Source organism: Macaca mulatta, chromosome 2, assembly GCF_049350105.2.
Source record: "Macaca mulatta isolate MMU2019108-1 chromosome 2, T2T-MMU8v2.0, whole genome shotgun sequence".
In the NCBI taxonomy this organism is placed as follows: domain Eukaryota; kingdom Metazoa; phylum Chordata; class Mammalia; order Primates; family Cercopithecidae; genus Macaca; species Macaca mulatta.
Genome location: NC_133407.1, coordinates 200,698,546 through 200,715,746, shown reverse-complemented (window position 1 = coordinate 200,715,746; position 17,201 = coordinate 200,698,546). Strand labels below are relative to the sequence as shown.

Genomic DNA, 17,201 nt, shown 5'->3' with positions numbered 1-17,201 from the left:
ATAAAATGACAATAATAATAACAAAAGGAATCATAGTAACCTGGGTCATTGAATCAAATAAAGACTAAAATAATACTTAAATATCTAATATCTCATTTCCACTCCAGTTTTCTCTCCATTAAAATATTTGGACATTAAATAACTGAATACACATATATAACACATACATTCATATATATATATATATATATACACCCTGCAGCTGAAAATATTAAAATAGTAGGAAGAACTGAAAACATATTTTTAAATTAAAAGTTTTTAAAGAGAAAAATTAGTTAAATTACAATGGTAAAAATATCATCATTTTATTCATGCTGTCCAAAAGTGGTACCAACTTAACAAGTCACCTGTAGCACTGGATATGTTAGGTTTTTAACTGGATATGTTAAAAATTATAAATTAACATGCTTGTTACTAAAGATGTAAATGTGAATATAATCTTAAGAAAAATGGGTTAACTTCTCTATCCTACTGAATTCAACTATTCTGCATTTCAACCATGAACCATCAGGGAGCAGAAATATTTGATTGATCTGGCCTTTGCGATTTCTATTTCTAATTTCTAGTTTTGTTTAACAGTGGTTAAGAAATACTATAAAGATCACATGGTTTTTGCATTCTCATTTTGTTTCGCCAACCTATCTATATGTGTGTTATCCGACAGAACCTTGGAGATATTGGACATGGTCTACTCTGCTTTGTCTGATACAGCAGCTACTAGTCACATGTGGCTCCTGAGCACTAGAAATGTAGCTAGTGCAAAAGAGGGACTGAGTTTTAGACTGCGTTTTATTTAATTAAATGTAAACAGCCATCTGTTGCCAATGGCTACCATATTGGACAACACAGCTCTACCTATTAATTTAAATGGGTATTGCCATTTTTTCTCTTCTATGGGTCTCAACCCAGTTTTTCTTTTACTTATGATTACATGCGTATCTATCTGTCCAGACACTCAGCATACGGACCGCTAGAGGGCAGAGACTCGGTCATGCGGCTATGTCAGGTCCACAGCCAGTGGAGACTCAGGATTCATTTTAAGGGCAGACATGCAGATTGCTCTATGATTGGTTCTTTATCGTGCTTAACATCTTTACTTAACTCCAACTTCTCCCTCGCCTTTCCTTAATTCCATAGGTTATTTTACTTCTATCATCATAGAGATTCCTTACAATTATTTTACTATTTCCTATATTGCGAATATTGTTTTTTTTTTTGGGGGGGGGGTAAGAAATCTTTGGTAATTTTTATTCCTTTACATCTTGCATAATGTACATCCAATTTTTTCCCATTATGTTTTGGCATGAAATTTTAGTCACATATACATCTGACCCAGAAAACAAACAATAGAAAATATATGTATGCATACACACCTGCAAAATATATATATGTATATAAGTGTGTGTGTGTATATATACACATAATACATATATATGTGTGTATATATGTATGTATATACACACAATATATACATATATATATATATCTCATGTCCTCAGGATTTGCTAATATACTATAAAATCTGATTTAAAATTCCAGTTAATTTTTATTTAAATTTTTGTATTACTGTTGTATATTATTATTATTGTTTTTGTTATTAAAGAATTTGGTTCATTATAACTAAGAATTTATTTACCTTTTGATCTATGTTATTCCCAAAATCTCAAAAATGATTAAATATGATTAAAGATTATTTAATTACAATTAAAAATTATATAGCGGGCACAGTAGCTCACCCCTATAATCCTAACACTTTGGGAGGCTGAGGCAGGAGGGTTGCCTGAGTGCAGGAATTTGAGACCAGCCTGAGCAACATAGCAAGACCTGCATCTCTACAAAAATTTTTTTTTAATTTGCAAGGCATGGTGGTGCCCGCCTGTGGTCTCAGCTACTTGGAGGCTGAGGTGAGAGGATTAGTTGAGCCCAGGAGGCTGAAGTTGCAGTGAGCTGTGTTAATGCCACCGTACTCCAGCCTGGGTGAGAGAGTGAGATCCTATCTCAAAAAACAACAAACAAACAAACAAACAAAAAGGGTAAAATAAAACGTAATCACATACATTCTTATCAACATAAATACTTGTGACCAGCCTGGCCAACATGGTAAAACCCTATCTCTACTAAAATTATAAAAATCAGCTGGGTGTCGTGCTGTGTGACTGTAATCCCAGTTACTTGGGAGGCTGAGGGAGGAGAATCACTCGAACCCAGGAGGCGGAGGTTGCAGTGAGCTGAGATTGCGCATCTGCACTCTAGCCTGGGCTACAGAGTGAGACTCTGTCAAAAAAAAAAATTGTTTTTTAAATACTTTTACGGCTGGGCATGGTGGCTCACGCCTGTATTCCCATCCAACACTTTGGGAAGCTGAGGTGAATGGATCATGCGAGGCCAGGAGTTTGAGACCAGCCTGGGCAACATGGCAAAACCCCATCTCTACTTACACATATATATACATAAAAATTAGCTGAGCCTGATGGTGCATGCCTGTAGTCCCAGCTACTCGGGAGGCTGAGGCACGAGAATCACTGGAACTCAGGAAGCGGATGCCACTACCCGCCAGCCTGGGTATCAGAGTGAGATTCTGTCTCCAATAAACAAACACATACATACATACTTTCCCATGATTTTATTTTTCCTTATTTGCTATCGATTGTATAATTTATCTTCCCAATTATCTGGGCAAAATATTTTTGGTGGACTTTAGCAAAGTATGGAGGTTAAGGGATGGAGAAAATACTTAAATCAGGCTATTTTGCTAAACGATAGTCAGCACTGGATAAAATATTGGTCAAATTTTATCTTCCCATGTAGGGAGAGGGAAAGAAAACATCTTCTGGCTGGTTCCTTAAAAAGCTTATAGAGATCACGCTCTCTCTGCGTCCCTAACCTGGGCGACTGTAGGTAGTGAGGTTGCTGTCGCTGTTTCCATTGCCTGCCGTGCAGCAGTTGATGGAGCAGTCGTTGTGATTGTTGCCAGTATTAGGCCACGTGTCTGCCAGCCATGGCTGCGTGGCAGGTTCACTGATGTTGAGAAGTCCAGGCCTAAATAAAAAAATACATAAAAGCAAATGTTATATGAATAGAGAATGATATTTTCTATTGAAAATTCCAATAACTTCCTCATCTTGTTATTCTCACCAATCACCTGATGAACTATGCTGAATGACATTATTAGCCCTTTGATTCTACACTCAAGGCAACTTACCATAAGGTCCTGGGATGCACCTCCATTTACACGGCCATAACTGTACCTAGGAAGAGCTACGCGCCAGACCTAAAATCTCATATCGTTTGCAACGTTCTACTCTGCCTTTAGTCAGAATGCTTAAAAATCAAACATGGAATCTGAAAATATTTTTTAGTCTTTTAGTGGCTTAAAAAAAACGCCCTAATTCAGATAGTTGGCACTTCTTCATTTTGACCCATTAAAAAATTGTGACTCCTTACAACTTCATTAAAAAAATGAAACAAGCCTCTTTACTCAGACGATAGATGCTTCAAATTAAATGCACTGGTGTATTTTTCTCCAAAACCATGCTTCATATCTAATGAGTTTGGGGGCTCTGCGACATTTTACACAGATCCTCATTAATGCTTCAGTGCATAGGTCTGTAAGCTTGTCAACATTTTCTGATGGTAACATTGTAAAATGTCATACATCCCAACATAAGCAAAGGAAAGCTGATGAATTAAATCTGATAAAACAGAGATGCCCACTAAAAAGAATATTAGCGTTCATTTTGGTAGTTTTTGATGTGATTCTTCTTTTACCGTGCATTGGGAATGCCAAGTATATCAGCGATTATTAATGGGAGCCCTGGGCCAACAGAGCCAGGGACTCAAACTGGAGTTCAAGAGTGGCATTCTTCATTTCCTTCTCCAACACTGACTTCATACATACCTCCATTCAGCAAAAGAGGTGATGTCCCACTCACAATAAACAGACTGGCATTACAGATTCTGCAAATATTTTCTTGGTGGTTTTAGTTTCTATGTTAAAATGCAATAATTATGTTTCTTATTTACCTGGGAAGCAAAAATCCGATATTTTCCCTTCCATGGTTCCTATTCTAGCACATAATCTACTGAGGAAATTTAGTATGCAAATGATGGTTGAGAAGTAATCCATTCTAAAAAAGGCTATGGATTTATGATTCATTTTTCTATACATATGTGAGTACATATATTTATATAATAAAAACAAATATTTACCCTTTGCTTATAACGTGTGAGGCATTGTTCTGTTGTTGTTTTTTTTTTTTTAACATGTATGAACTCATTTAGTCACCACAACAATTTTACAAGGGAGGTACTGTTATCCAAATTTTAAAGATGAGGAAATGGGATGTCTAAGAGATGTGAAGAAGTTTGTGCATGGTTATATAAAGTGAGTGGCAGAGCTGAAAATCAAACCCTAGCAGGCTGGCCCTAGAGTATACACTCTAATCTAAGATTTTATAAACACATATATGGGAAAGTGCTAACATTTCCCAAAGCTCTGGAATATTCTTCATAAAAGGAAGAGTGGAGAAAGTATTGGAAGTGTAAGCTGTTAAAACTGAGCCAACCTTACTATTAAAATTGTTGATAAATCGTGATTTGAAGAACAGCGTTTCCAAACTGTTGAAATTTTGAACATTTAAATGCAAGTTACAACACAGATATCTGGAGCCTTTGAAATAGATATTGTTACAGAAATTCTGCATCTAGTAATCGCTTGCTTTCCTATTTTATTTTTCTTTGAACTTAAACTATGAATATTATCACTGTAGAAGTTATTAAAAATAAAACTCCATATGTGACACAGCAGAGATGTTACAGGACGACTGAAGTATGGGTCAAGAGGAAATTTTCCACAGACTGACTTACATGTTTCAAAAGAAACAGACAAATTTTTATGCTGCTCTGATTCCCTCTGAAAAATACTTTCATAGTGAATGCTTTGATATCATCATAGGCTGAGAGCCCTTTTCATATATATGAGTGATTTCCAACAGGAAGCTGACTTATCGGTTTACATCCAAGTTTTCTGTTTAGACTTGAATTTGGAATGCTAATTATTTAAGGCAGAAGGTGAGCTGTGATTACTGGCCCATAATGAACCTTAAAATGCCATGTATATATCTGAGAGGACGTTGAGGAAGTCAAGGTCATATGTAGCTACTCTAATAAGGGTTCTAAGGTCTTTTTTAAACAATTCTCCAGGCTACCTTTATGTATTTGAGCTTAAGATATGAAGCAGAAAAAATCCACATGGCAGTTATAGGTATTAATATGTTTCTTAAATATTATTATATAGTATTATCACATAATATATTAAGTGGATAGATTTGTGCCATGAAGAAAAAAGAGGGCAAATGCACTTTAGTAATTATATGGCAATTACCTTCAATTCCTACTCTTCTGTTGATATTCCAATCACTCACCCCAAGAAAGCCTATTCGAGCTGCTAAATCACAAAATCAAACACTACAGAGTCCAGGAGCTGGGGAAATGGTGGAGGAGCCCGGCAGGAAGGCTTGTCAGGCGATAGGCTGTTTCCCCTTCCCGCTGGCAGCCTGAATGAGCTCTAAAGCCAAGGGCTAGATCTCAGAACTGCCAATGTTTTAAAGAGAAGCAAAGGCTTGAGCTCTATTTCCTCACCTCCCACCAACAGGGAATGTGGTATTGGCATTCTCTACCAGGTTAGCCAGACTTTCCCGCCCCACCCTTCTCAGGTTTTCTCTGCTTTCTTGCCTTCTACTGTGGTTTGGATTAAGTACGTTTTTTGGGACACATTGCCTGGAATGTTTGAGGAAAGGAAAACAAATGAACAGAAACAGTTACTTAATATTTCCATGATCATTTCCCTGGATTTTCTCACAATTTCTTTGCCCTTTTTAAGTTGGGAAGGGGTCTCTTTGCTTACCACAATCTTTATTCTCTCTTTTCCAGGAATAGCCACACTTGCAAGGTTCACAATTATAACAGAGTTCTAGATAACCTTCTCCTTTTATTAGAGGAAAAAAATACAGCCTCCAAAACTTCTCTAATGTCACCAAGGACTGAACTCAGGCCATCTGACATTCATTTATTCAATGGTTCATTCGTTTTTTTCTTACTTATAAGTGACATCTTTCAAAAATTAATCTTTTGTGTCATTTATCCCATTTATTTATGTAATTCAATAAATTACATTTATTACTTTATTAAAAATCCATTTATCAATAAATAAACCATGTAATCTCCATCCTCCAGGAACCCACATTCTCTTGTCAGAGGCAGTCATTATTTACCAGGAGTTGCCAAACATTTTCTGTAAGGGACCAGAGAGTAACGTTTTAAGGCTTTCCAAACCGTATCGTTTCTTTGATAACTAGTCAACTCTGTCAATGTGGCTCAAATGCAGTCATAGAAAATATGTAAACAAATGAGTCTGGCTGTATTCTTATAAAACTTTATTTACAAAACCAGGTGGCAGGCTGGATTTGGCCCAAGAGACATCATTAGCCGACCTCTGATACAAACAAAAGATAATGGCATCACTTTATGTGAGGTGCTTCATTGAGGTAATTCCACATCAGAGAGTTAATGGAGGGCATAGTAGGTGGAATTCAGTAAACTGAGAAGGGTCGCTGGGTGGGGAGACAGTCCAGACCTATATAATACTGGGGCAGTGCAGTAAGGACACAGAAGAAAATGCCATCTTGGCAAACGGCCGGTGGGGTGATACAGTGGATTGTAGGATCTGGCACATTTTGAGGTGTGAAGTAAGTCTGCAGAGCCCTAAAGCTTCGCATATTATGGCCAGTTTAGATCTGATATTCTAAACATGGTAGGTCCTGTTGATAATGGGATTGTCTGGAGCTCAGAAACATGATCAATATGCATTTCAAAAGATCATTCTGTCTCCAGTGAGCAAAGGGAATTAGCAGGAAATAGTGCTAATGAAGGTATTATAGATAAAGGTAGGACTCCTGAGAGCTTTTGTCATAGATTAGGCAAAGGAGAAGTAGGGCTGGAAATGAAACAATATGAGAGTGAAAGGAGTTAACAGACAGCATCAACAAAATGCAGTAACGGATACAGGAGATCCAAGAGGATGGATGGAAGGTTTTTGCTTCGGTGTCATTAACCAAGTGAGGTAGGAGGTCCAGTGAGGGCTCAAGAGAGTCTTAAACACATGAGGGAAACCAGTGCTTAAGGGACAGACACAAGAGAAGTCAGTGTAGGAGTCTGGTTCATTATTCCCGCTCTGATCTCACTGGATCACGAAACACAGACACAGACACACAGACACACAGACACACAGACACACACACTGACACACACACCCATAAGTGGCTAGGAATGAGGTCCCTTGGTAAAGCATCCTTATTGTCCTCATCCTGCTTTATTTTTCCCATAGCATTTATCAATTGCTGATATTATACAGTTGACTTTTTAAAAAAATGTTTATTATTCATCTTGCATCTTCCCCACTACAACCTAAGGTCTAGAAGGGCAGGAATTTTTATCCACTTTGCCTACTGATGCATCCCAAGTAAGTAAACTAGTGCCTGTCACATAGTAAGTGTTCAATATATTGCATGAATAAATAATTTTAACATTTTGTATATAACTGACATTTTGAGCACTGACTCTGAAATCTTTATTGAACTGTTGCCTCCGTAATATCCCAACATGGTTTAGCATTTCATTTAGGAAAATGATCATTTCTACTTAGTATTTGAAATAAATCAGCTTCACTGCCAGGGATTCTATGTTTAAATTTAAAAAGCTATGTTTGTTTTGTGATATAGTGAGCTTTCCAAAGACACAGCTCAGGAACTTTGTAATCTTCCCATCCTGCCACAGCAACTAGCATTTGCTACCTATGCGTTCCTGCCATCGCTTCCCACGTGCTGGTTTGCTCTACCCAGGTTGTAAATTCTTTTAGAGTAGGAACCAGGCTTGTACTTCTGTAAGTGCCTGTGTCTGTGATACTTGTGTACACATGCCCACGCACAGAGGCTAGTGAAGAACATATCAAAGATGCTCAAGAAGCACTTTCACATGCTTTGATTAATGAGGAGGCTGAAATGTACACATGTAATGAAGTGGTTATAAAATCAGGTATTCCAGATTCACCCATGAGAAAATGTTCTCATGCCAGAGGCTCTTTCATAATGTCTGGGCTGTGATTTAGATGGAATTCCCCTGGATGCACAAACATGCCCTGCTTTAATTCCTGAATCGAGTGGATTTATTCCTTAGGAAAACCTTCCTAGCTTTGGGTCTGTCACTGGCTGGCTTTGTTTCACAGGCATGAGAACAGGAAGTTAGCAATACTCAGGAAAGAAAAGATTAGTACTCGTCGCCAAATTTGTACAGCACTGGCTAAAGGTGGTCAACCCTTATTTTTTTAAACCACTTCTTAAATTCAGTCATTTTCTGATCTGATGGTATGTTCCTTTAATTCAGGAATAATATCTTACTCATTTCTAGCTTTCCAGCAGCAGCCATGTTACACAGCTGGACAAAGATGGGAATTTAGTAAGTTCACTGAATTTGAATTATAAGATGGTTTTGGTGGAAGATTTCTTTTTTTACACCAAGATGTTACTGTTTTGGAGAAAAAAGAAAACATCTTATTGTGAAAAATTCTGAAGCTTGGCTCATCACATAACTTATACCTTATTTCAGCCCCTTTAAGCTGGTTGTCACATCAATTTGTGATTTCTCCGTGAATATATTAAAGTTCACTGAATAATAATTACTTTAAAAATCATAAATATAAGATTGAGATTCATTTTAATTAGAGGAGGGAAAACGTTCTTTGTTAACAAGCTACCCAGACTTCCTCTTTTATTTCAACACATTTTCCTGCATATGGAGATGTGAACTATGTTGAATTCATAACAAGAACAAACATACATAACCTACAACTTATGAGCAATTGCTGTGTTCAGCAGGTTTTTCAAATGAACACTTTTTCTTTGATAGTATTTGTTAACTAGCTATATTTGTTCATCTTCATAAATGCCACAGCTTAGTCACTTTAACGCCTTTTAATCATTTGCTAAATCAGCGTCTCTTTCTCGGTTAAAGTGCGCTCTCTGGTGGTCACTGATTAAGATGCAACTACCCCAATCAACTACATTTGTGTGTAAACAGCTTGGTTCAACAGCATAGCTAAATGGAGCCTTTCTCAAGGAACTAAATACATTTCACCTTTAAGTTAGACTTTTTAAGCAGAGAAAGTGGTGTCGTTGAGGAAGATGAAGAAATATTTGGAATTCCCTGTAGGATCTACAAAACAAGCAAGATAATTACCTCCCTCCACTGCTGACAGCTTCGCCTCCTCTCTGGTAAGTTACTAGAATGTTACGAAAAAAAGGAACAATTAATAGACATATTTATATATCAAAAGCTATTACATTCGTGAGCATCTTTCTAAAATGGAATTCCTTCTGTCTTCCTACATAGAAGCATTGCAAAAATCATCACACGATGTAACAGATTTCTGATTCAACTAGTGACATTTAACTATTGTATAGAATTATATATACATTATATATATAGATATCTATATATCACTCCTATTTTCTTCATGTTCCAATAAGGTGGAGAATCAAGAAAAAGCAAAACATCAGTACATTCTTATTAAATATAACTATTACACATCTGTACATTAGCATTCCCATGGATTTCCATTTTGAATTGATTATTGGAGCACATAATTTCATGATTTTATATAAGTGTAAACTTAAACTCAGAAAAAAAAACCTACTAATTTTCCCAGAAATATGAGTACCAGTAAGTCAAAGATAAATGTTAAAATAAAGCTTTCCACACACAAAGATGTATGCCAAGTTGTGACTATTAATTCATGTGACCTATTTTTTATTGTGGCTTGTGCAAATTATTTCTTATTATATTTTCATCAGACATGTATAGATAATCAAAATATATTATAATGCTCTTGAAAGCATTCTCGGCGTAATAAATTTGGGGTGGAAAATTTTAACCATAACAATAACAAAAAAAGATTTGCACATAGTTAGGCTAAGTGGTTAAGAAGATTAGCTTTTCTGTAAATACAGACACATTTTCTAAGAAGAAATGTGTTTTTAAAGCTGCCAAATTCTGCTACTTAGAAGAACTCCAAACTGGAAGTCTGTTATAGAGAGATAACTGCTCCCAGTGATGACAATAACTGGATTAAAACTGAGAGGGCGTAACTACAGGTACATCTTTTCCTGGAGGTGATGTGACAGAAGAGGCCCCATTTTGAATAGAACGGAATATTAGGATTCTGACTTAGGGAAAATGAAAAGTTTTATCTTTCACATGTGCTGGGTATTTTGGTTACCTTTAACAATATTGATTCTGGGGACAGAGAAATACAAGGGAGAGAAATTTTTGTTGGAAAACTCGAAAGCTTAAGTTGAAAAATGCACTGCCAAGTCTGAAATAGTCAATAAGATCATTAGCATGTTAAATCATGCTGAAGGTAGAGAGAGTGTGTCTACTTAATGAAACACATGCAAACAAGGCTAAGATCCAGTGTGGAATTGTGAATACATCATTGCATCAAATGGAAGAAAAGCAACACCAACCGTGTCTACTTTAAACACATGCCTGGTGTGAGTAAATCAAGTATTATATGCACTTTAAGTTCTTACCCCCAACTTACTGCAGAAAATGAAATAAAAACAGAAACACAATAGTAGAACGCATGCCAGACTAACAATGGAAAGGAGGAGGGTAAGTGCAAATATATACCTGTTGGTGTGAAGGTAAAAGACGGGACTGAAAATCAAAACAAAATATAAACCAGTTATTAAGCTGAAGAGAGAAAGGGAACATATCACATTAGTATAAATCAAGCAGACAGCTGAACATAAAACAAATGTAAATAACTAAGCCAGCAGTTCTGACACTGTGATCTATGAATAAAACCAACTCTGAGGTTAAAAAAAGAAGCTTGTCTCTACAGGTACCATTTTGAAGTGTCTGACATTCTAGTACGCTCAGGAAGGGAATTCTGCTAGGTTAGCCTGCAAATGACCCTGCATTTAGTAACACAGATTTAGCTCAGGCTTTCGTACAAACAAGAATCCTCCACTATTAATCATCTCCAAACACAGGGTGATGGATTCTTAAACAAGCATTATCAGAGTCTTGCTGGACCTTATCTAGAAATCTGAAAGTAAATGCTTATTAAAGTGAACTACTAGATACATTTATGTACTCAACATTGAGAGAAAAAAAGAGGGAAAGAAGGAAAAGAAGGAAAGGCAAGGAAAGGGGAAGAAAAAACAAACACAACGAAAGGAAAGGAAAGCAAAGAAAAAGATGAACTGAATAAAAGAGAACCATAAAATTTAACTGTTTCGCTGAGCGGAAATGCCTGACGTCTTATCACATAAATGACATTTCTTATCATCATAAAAATTTGTGAATGGACAGAAAAAACTGGAATTTTAAATTCTAATTTCTTTGAGTTTACTTCTAGAAGCTTCCTAGAAGTAGACTGGGCATTCTTTTAATACCACAGTGGAAGCTAAACAATAGAACAATAACACCCTTCTGAAAACCGTCACTCCCTCTGCAGTTATAAATCTTAATCTAATCAATAATGCCTGAAATTGAACTGCAGACCTCAAAAGTAGCAGCCATTCCTCCCCCACTTTTCCTATCTTCTCCCATTCCTGGGGGGTTGGATAACGGCAGAGCAATTTCCATGTCATTTCATAGAGGGAGGAGATTGACTTAGTTCCAATCTCTTCATGTTAAATTAAAGTAAACGCTGCTCTGGTTAAAAAAAAAAAAAAAAAGCAAGGAAATATATGTTATTCCCTTTAAGATTAAAGTTTTTTTAAAATAATCTTTAGTACAAACAAACTAGAATATTGATTACTTATCATGTATCAAAACGCTGCCAGAATTATACTTTCTATTTCACATTAGGACATCTCCAGGAAATTTACTGTAAAATTGGAGCACTCGGGGTTGCAAACTGAAAGGCTATAGCATCCTCTACAATTGCCAGTTCTTACCCAGACACTTTATCTCTGAGCATACTAGAAAGAACAAAAGCAAAAACCTCAGTGCTGCATCCCCAATTTATACCCTGGCCTTCGTTTGCAGCACAGCAATCCCCGTTTTAAGAATCCTATTGTATTTTTTTTTTCAGTCAGGTCTTTTCAGAGTCAGTGTAATTTAGCTACATTCAAAAATTCAGAGCCATAGTAACAAGTCTTCATATTAAAAAAAAAAAAATGAAAGGTGCATTTGAAACTAAAGCTATTCAAGCAAGAATGGAGTGCCTGAACATTAATTTGCAATCACAAGGACACTGGGAAAATATGAAAGGTCCTTGTCATTACCTCTCCTAGCTAACTGCTAACCCCACTTTGAGGAACTGAAGAAGAGATGAAAAGGAGGTCAATGTAAATGAAATTTTCACTGCTAGCACACCAAATAGCAACTTAATTTTCAAAGCTTCCAATAATATAATAAACTCTCTGTGTCCCTAAGTGATGCTGGTGCACTCTGTGAATGCATGTGGCAGGGGGTACCCAGCCAACTGGCAGATGTCACACCGATAGCTAAACGTAAGGGGGAAATGTTAAATAGACTCACTATTCCCCCAAAGTTACACTCTGGCTTGATGTTTTACAGGTCAATGGGTTCTTTTACATTTTTTATTCTTTAAAATATTTCACTTTCTTTTTTCTTAAAATTACTGGCATTGACTTTGGCATAGAAAATTTAAGATCTCAAAATGCACTTAAAAAATTGCATAGAAACAAAATTATGAAAAAGTGCCAACAGGACAAAGTGAAGAAAGCAGAATCAAATGCTCATCAAATTACATTTGTAATTATGTTCTATGATTTCTGCTTAAACACAAGCTAAGTTGAAAGGACAATGGTATTAGTTTAATAGGTTTTGCACAAAGAGGACATAGGCATTTCTCGGCATGCTCAAAGTACGTTAGTAAAGAAAGAGAAACATTTCAGTAGGAAGGAGAGTTGCATGTCACATTTCTAGAGTTCAAGACAACGTAGAGCATTAAATTAGTATCATCACGTAGCTATGGCACCTCATAAGAAACCCAGGATTCCACCGACTGGCTATTAGCAAAACAGAGTTGATGACGGAGGTCTTTTGATGATGAATTCAAGAGACTCCACATCTATATGTTAATTAGTCACCCTTTTCCTCATTCAAATCAGATTTCCAAACATCTTCTACCCCTAACACCCTACCCCTTCCCCGCTCCACCACACAAAGACACCCAAAAACCCCTTGTCTACCATTATTTTTAGTCAAAGGTTTTATATGGTAACATGTGCCTGACATTCTTCTACTTTGTATACATAATGAGCGCCAGTTCTCTTTTCAGTAACCTCCAAGCCCTCATTTTCCATTTCACAGGCGGGAATATTGACATACTGCTTCATCCCTAGATAGGACACATATCTGAAAAAAACATATTTAAGGATGATAATGCTAAAGCAAATGTATGTACATGCAGAGACTGCTGCTGAGCCACAGGCAGGTGGCAAGGAGATTTAGTTTTATAGTATTAGTGACGCATTTGTGTTGACTCTTGCTGAGTCCCCTTGTGACGGAGAACACAAATATTTTAGATTGCTGTCCCGTACTGTTTTATCTATGCGTAGGGACATTCAAGTTCTAGCTAACATGAAAAATTCTGACTTTGTCATGTAATTGGTCAGGGAAATAATCTGGCCAACATGTGTAAGAAATGTTCACTTATGTAGAAAATCGGGGGGAAAAGTTGGTGATAGTAGAAGACTTTTTTTTAAATTGGAAATCCTCTTTAAATTTGCTTTGCAGCAAAGCAAAGCTGTTGCATGAGACTGAAGGATGGGACCTCTAATTTGTATAATCTGCCACTTAGTCAGTACAATTCTGAGAGCAAGAATGGGGTACTAAAAGTGATCTTGTTGGACTAATGACATAAACTCGGTGTCCCTGAAAACTGCGACTTACAACCATCTAACCTAACCTACAGCCAAGATCTGAGGCTCAGAATTGATGAAGATATCAAAGGGGCAGGGAGCATTGTCTGTCTGACACTGTTCACAATTTCCTTTGAGAATACAAAACACAAAAGTATCAGCAGGCTTCGGAGTTTAAGGATAAGTAGCAAAAGTATCTGTGAAAATATTGGCATATTTGGGTCATCTTTAAAATTGTAAATATTAATAGTGGCCAAGTAAGCTGTCTTTTTTAAAACTGCAAACATATTTGTAACAAAATCACCATCACTAAGTAACAGCATACACATATTCCATTTCGCAACTTTACAATAATAAAAATGGACTAACCCTCTTCTCTCCCTAAGCAACAGTACATCACTCAGTCACGCCTTCCATATTCACCAAGAAAGGAGTATTTTATACATAATCAAATGGCAGTATTTTCTATTTTGCTTCACAGAGGGTAATGGTGTCTCCTCTGAAACTGCGTGAGATTGTTTCAAGGTTGCGTTTATAATTCCAATAACAAGGACATTAAAAATTTCCCTCAAGAACATAAGGCAATAAAATAATTCCCTAAGAGAAAAGGGAAATGGTCTAACAGCCAAAGGTAGACCTACCTTGGCGAAATCTATTTTAAAGGAACTGAGCCCTAAGAAACTAATCAACTCTATTTGCAGTTCTGCTACGTAAGAGAAGTTAGTATGTGGATACCACAGCACCATAAACGCACTTTTGAAAATCTTTATATATTAAGAAATTTTTAGAGGATATGCATAATCATGAATCATTTGGAATCAAATATTAAAATCAAGAGTTTTAGAAACATTAAAACATGAAAACCTTGGGAAAGCGAATACCTTTTCTGATACCCGCGTAAGTGCTAGTCAGTCCGTTCCTCTTCTTGCGGTGTCGATAAAGCCAGATGCTGAAGACCATGAGGATGATCCAGCAGGCCGCTCCGATACCTGCTATGAAGGCCGGCTGCTTCACGACGTCAGAAATCTGCTGAGCCAGGCTGACTTGGTCCTCGGGTGACACGGGGTTTCCGTGGGAATCTGAAAAGCCATCTTCCGATTAATGTGGGCTTCAGACTCAACGCAATAACGCACGCACTCACTTGTGGCTGCCACTGCTTTGTTAATTTCTGGATAATGATTTCTGTTTTTCCTCTCACACCACTCACCATCATCAAATAAAACAGTTCATACTGTTTTCAGCAAAATTGCACAATGCTATTTATTTATTTCAACTCAAAGCAAGCGAGGCAGCTGTATAGAATCATGCTTAAAGACGAAAGCAATGGCACCTGCTTCTCTTTCCCACCCAAAGAGCTCTGCAGGTTACTGCTTAGATTAAGTCTCACAGGACAGCGCTAACTGAGAAAAATACAAAAACATAACACTAAAAAAATGAAATACTTTCATACACGTACAAATAATACATGTGCAAATAAGGAATATTTAATAAGTATTTACAGACAAGATATAAACTTTCTCAGATTTCTATAGGCATGCTTAAATAGTATGTTCTAAAAAAAAGAAAATTTTATTTCCTCTCTAAGCTAGATATGGAAAAGTCTCTATACGTGTGTATGTACCCCCGACGCTAACACTATATTGTAAGACATTTAATTGTCTTAGAAACACATTAATTAACGTAAGTTCAGAAAGACCTATACAATTCAGGATCAGGAAAACCCAAAGAAAAATTAACATAATGTTACCATTGGAAGAGCCAGGGATAATTTCTCCATTAAAATAACAATCACGGTGAGCAATAGACAAAATAGTGTTGAATATGTAAAAGAATTATAATATCAAGGGTGATGAATAGTCAAAAGGGCTCATATTTTCTGCTGGCCATTTTCATTCAATATTTAAAAATTGATGGAATATACGGCTAATAAAATGTACTTAGTTTACATTTATGTTTTAAGCCTACTGAGTTTTTTCAAGCCCACCATAACACCCAGTCACACAAGAGGTCTGCAAAGTTGCTGTAGAGAAATGGAGGCTGTATCACCAAAGCAATACCTAATTTTGTTGGCACTGAGTGATATCAACCCTGAGGGTGCCCACTGTGCAGAATGCCCACCTCTGTCTGCAATTTTGATGTTCTTCCCCCACCACATCTGGTGAAACAAGAAGGTGTTGGCCCATTTCATTAGGATTGGTGCTTTCTTACTATTAAACATTTGACTCTGATACATATTGTTGCCATGAGTTCTTAAAATTTTATGTAGCCTCAGCATTGATTTTGAATCTAAGTTTAACCTTCTCACAGGTGTCTCACTGATACCCTTGACAATTTCTAGTTCCCTGCTTCCCTCCCGCTCCTCAACATGGTCAATCCAGGTATCTGCCTTACACGACTGACTTTTGGTGACCACTTCCCTATGGGATATGTAGACACAACTTCCTTGACTCACCCCAGTGACGCCACACCCCTCATGGACTGTGCAGATATGCCACAGTGACCGTTCTCAGACAGAATGTGACCCCATGGAACTTGTGCCATTTGCTCTAAGAACCCACCAGTTGGAACTCCCCAAAGGAAACCTGCCTGGGTAATACCTGCAAGGGCAAAAAGGCCTCAGTGCCTAGGTCTCCCCTCTCTGGACCCCCACCTGCTGGTTGAGCACACTGCCCCGGTGGCCTCATCGGCCCTTGTCGGCACACCCTCTGTCCCATGGATCTGTGAGTAACAAACTGCTTCAGTTACTGCATGTGTTTTTGTTGTGTTGCCTCCTCTGAGTCTCATCTAAGCAACACACTGGAAGGTTTTAACTTTCCTCCCAGTTAAGGCTCTCCTAGGAGGGGTCATATTGACAGGAATAAGCTGGACACAGGTCAGATGAAAGCCACAGGGACATCTGCCGGTATAAACAAGTTTCCTGTGCGAGGAACACCTGGTCATGTGTGGAACACTGAGGCGTTATGCTGTTTGCCAGAATTAAAAAGCATCCTGTGAAAGGCACAAAGTGAACACCCACAACCAAATTCTCCAAAGCCCTGTCAGGGCAGGACTAGAGTTTATAGCCACTCTGCAAAGAGAGACCTTAAGACCAAATTAGAAAGAAATACAGCAATTCTGCTAATACAATCTGCTTTAAGAGAGAAATATTTTTCAATCCAAAATACATTTTTTTCCACAAAGATAATTGGTATAACTCATTACACATGAATAACATTTTTTTATGGATTCTTCTTTCAATGGATATTT

General features: G+C 37.2%; 1 protein-coding gene across 4 annotated transcripts in view; it reads right to left on the bottom strand.

Moving 5' to 3' along the window:
• Positions 1 to 17,201, bottom strand: part of ROBO1 (roundabout guidance receptor 1) — a 414,221-nt gene that overhangs the window by 40,812 nt on the left and 356,208 nt on the right. For 2 of the 4 annotated variants that reach the window (XM_015129100.3, XM_077994321.1), the window contains exons 17-20: positions 14,837 to 15,034; positions 10,744 to 10,770; positions 9,292 to 9,334; positions 2,885 to 3,039 (exon numbers count right to left, since the gene is read on the bottom strand). In XM_015129100.3, coding sequence (XP_014984586.1) covers positions 2,885 to 3,039; positions 9,292 to 9,334; positions 10,744 to 10,770; positions 14,837 to 15,034 — 423 coding nt within the window. The remainder of the gene's footprint in view (positions 1 to 2,884; positions 3,040 to 9,291; positions 9,335 to 10,743; positions 10,771 to 14,836; positions 15,035 to 17,201) is intronic. The other 2 variants (XM_077994320.1, XM_077994323.1) reach the window with 1 other exon arrangement.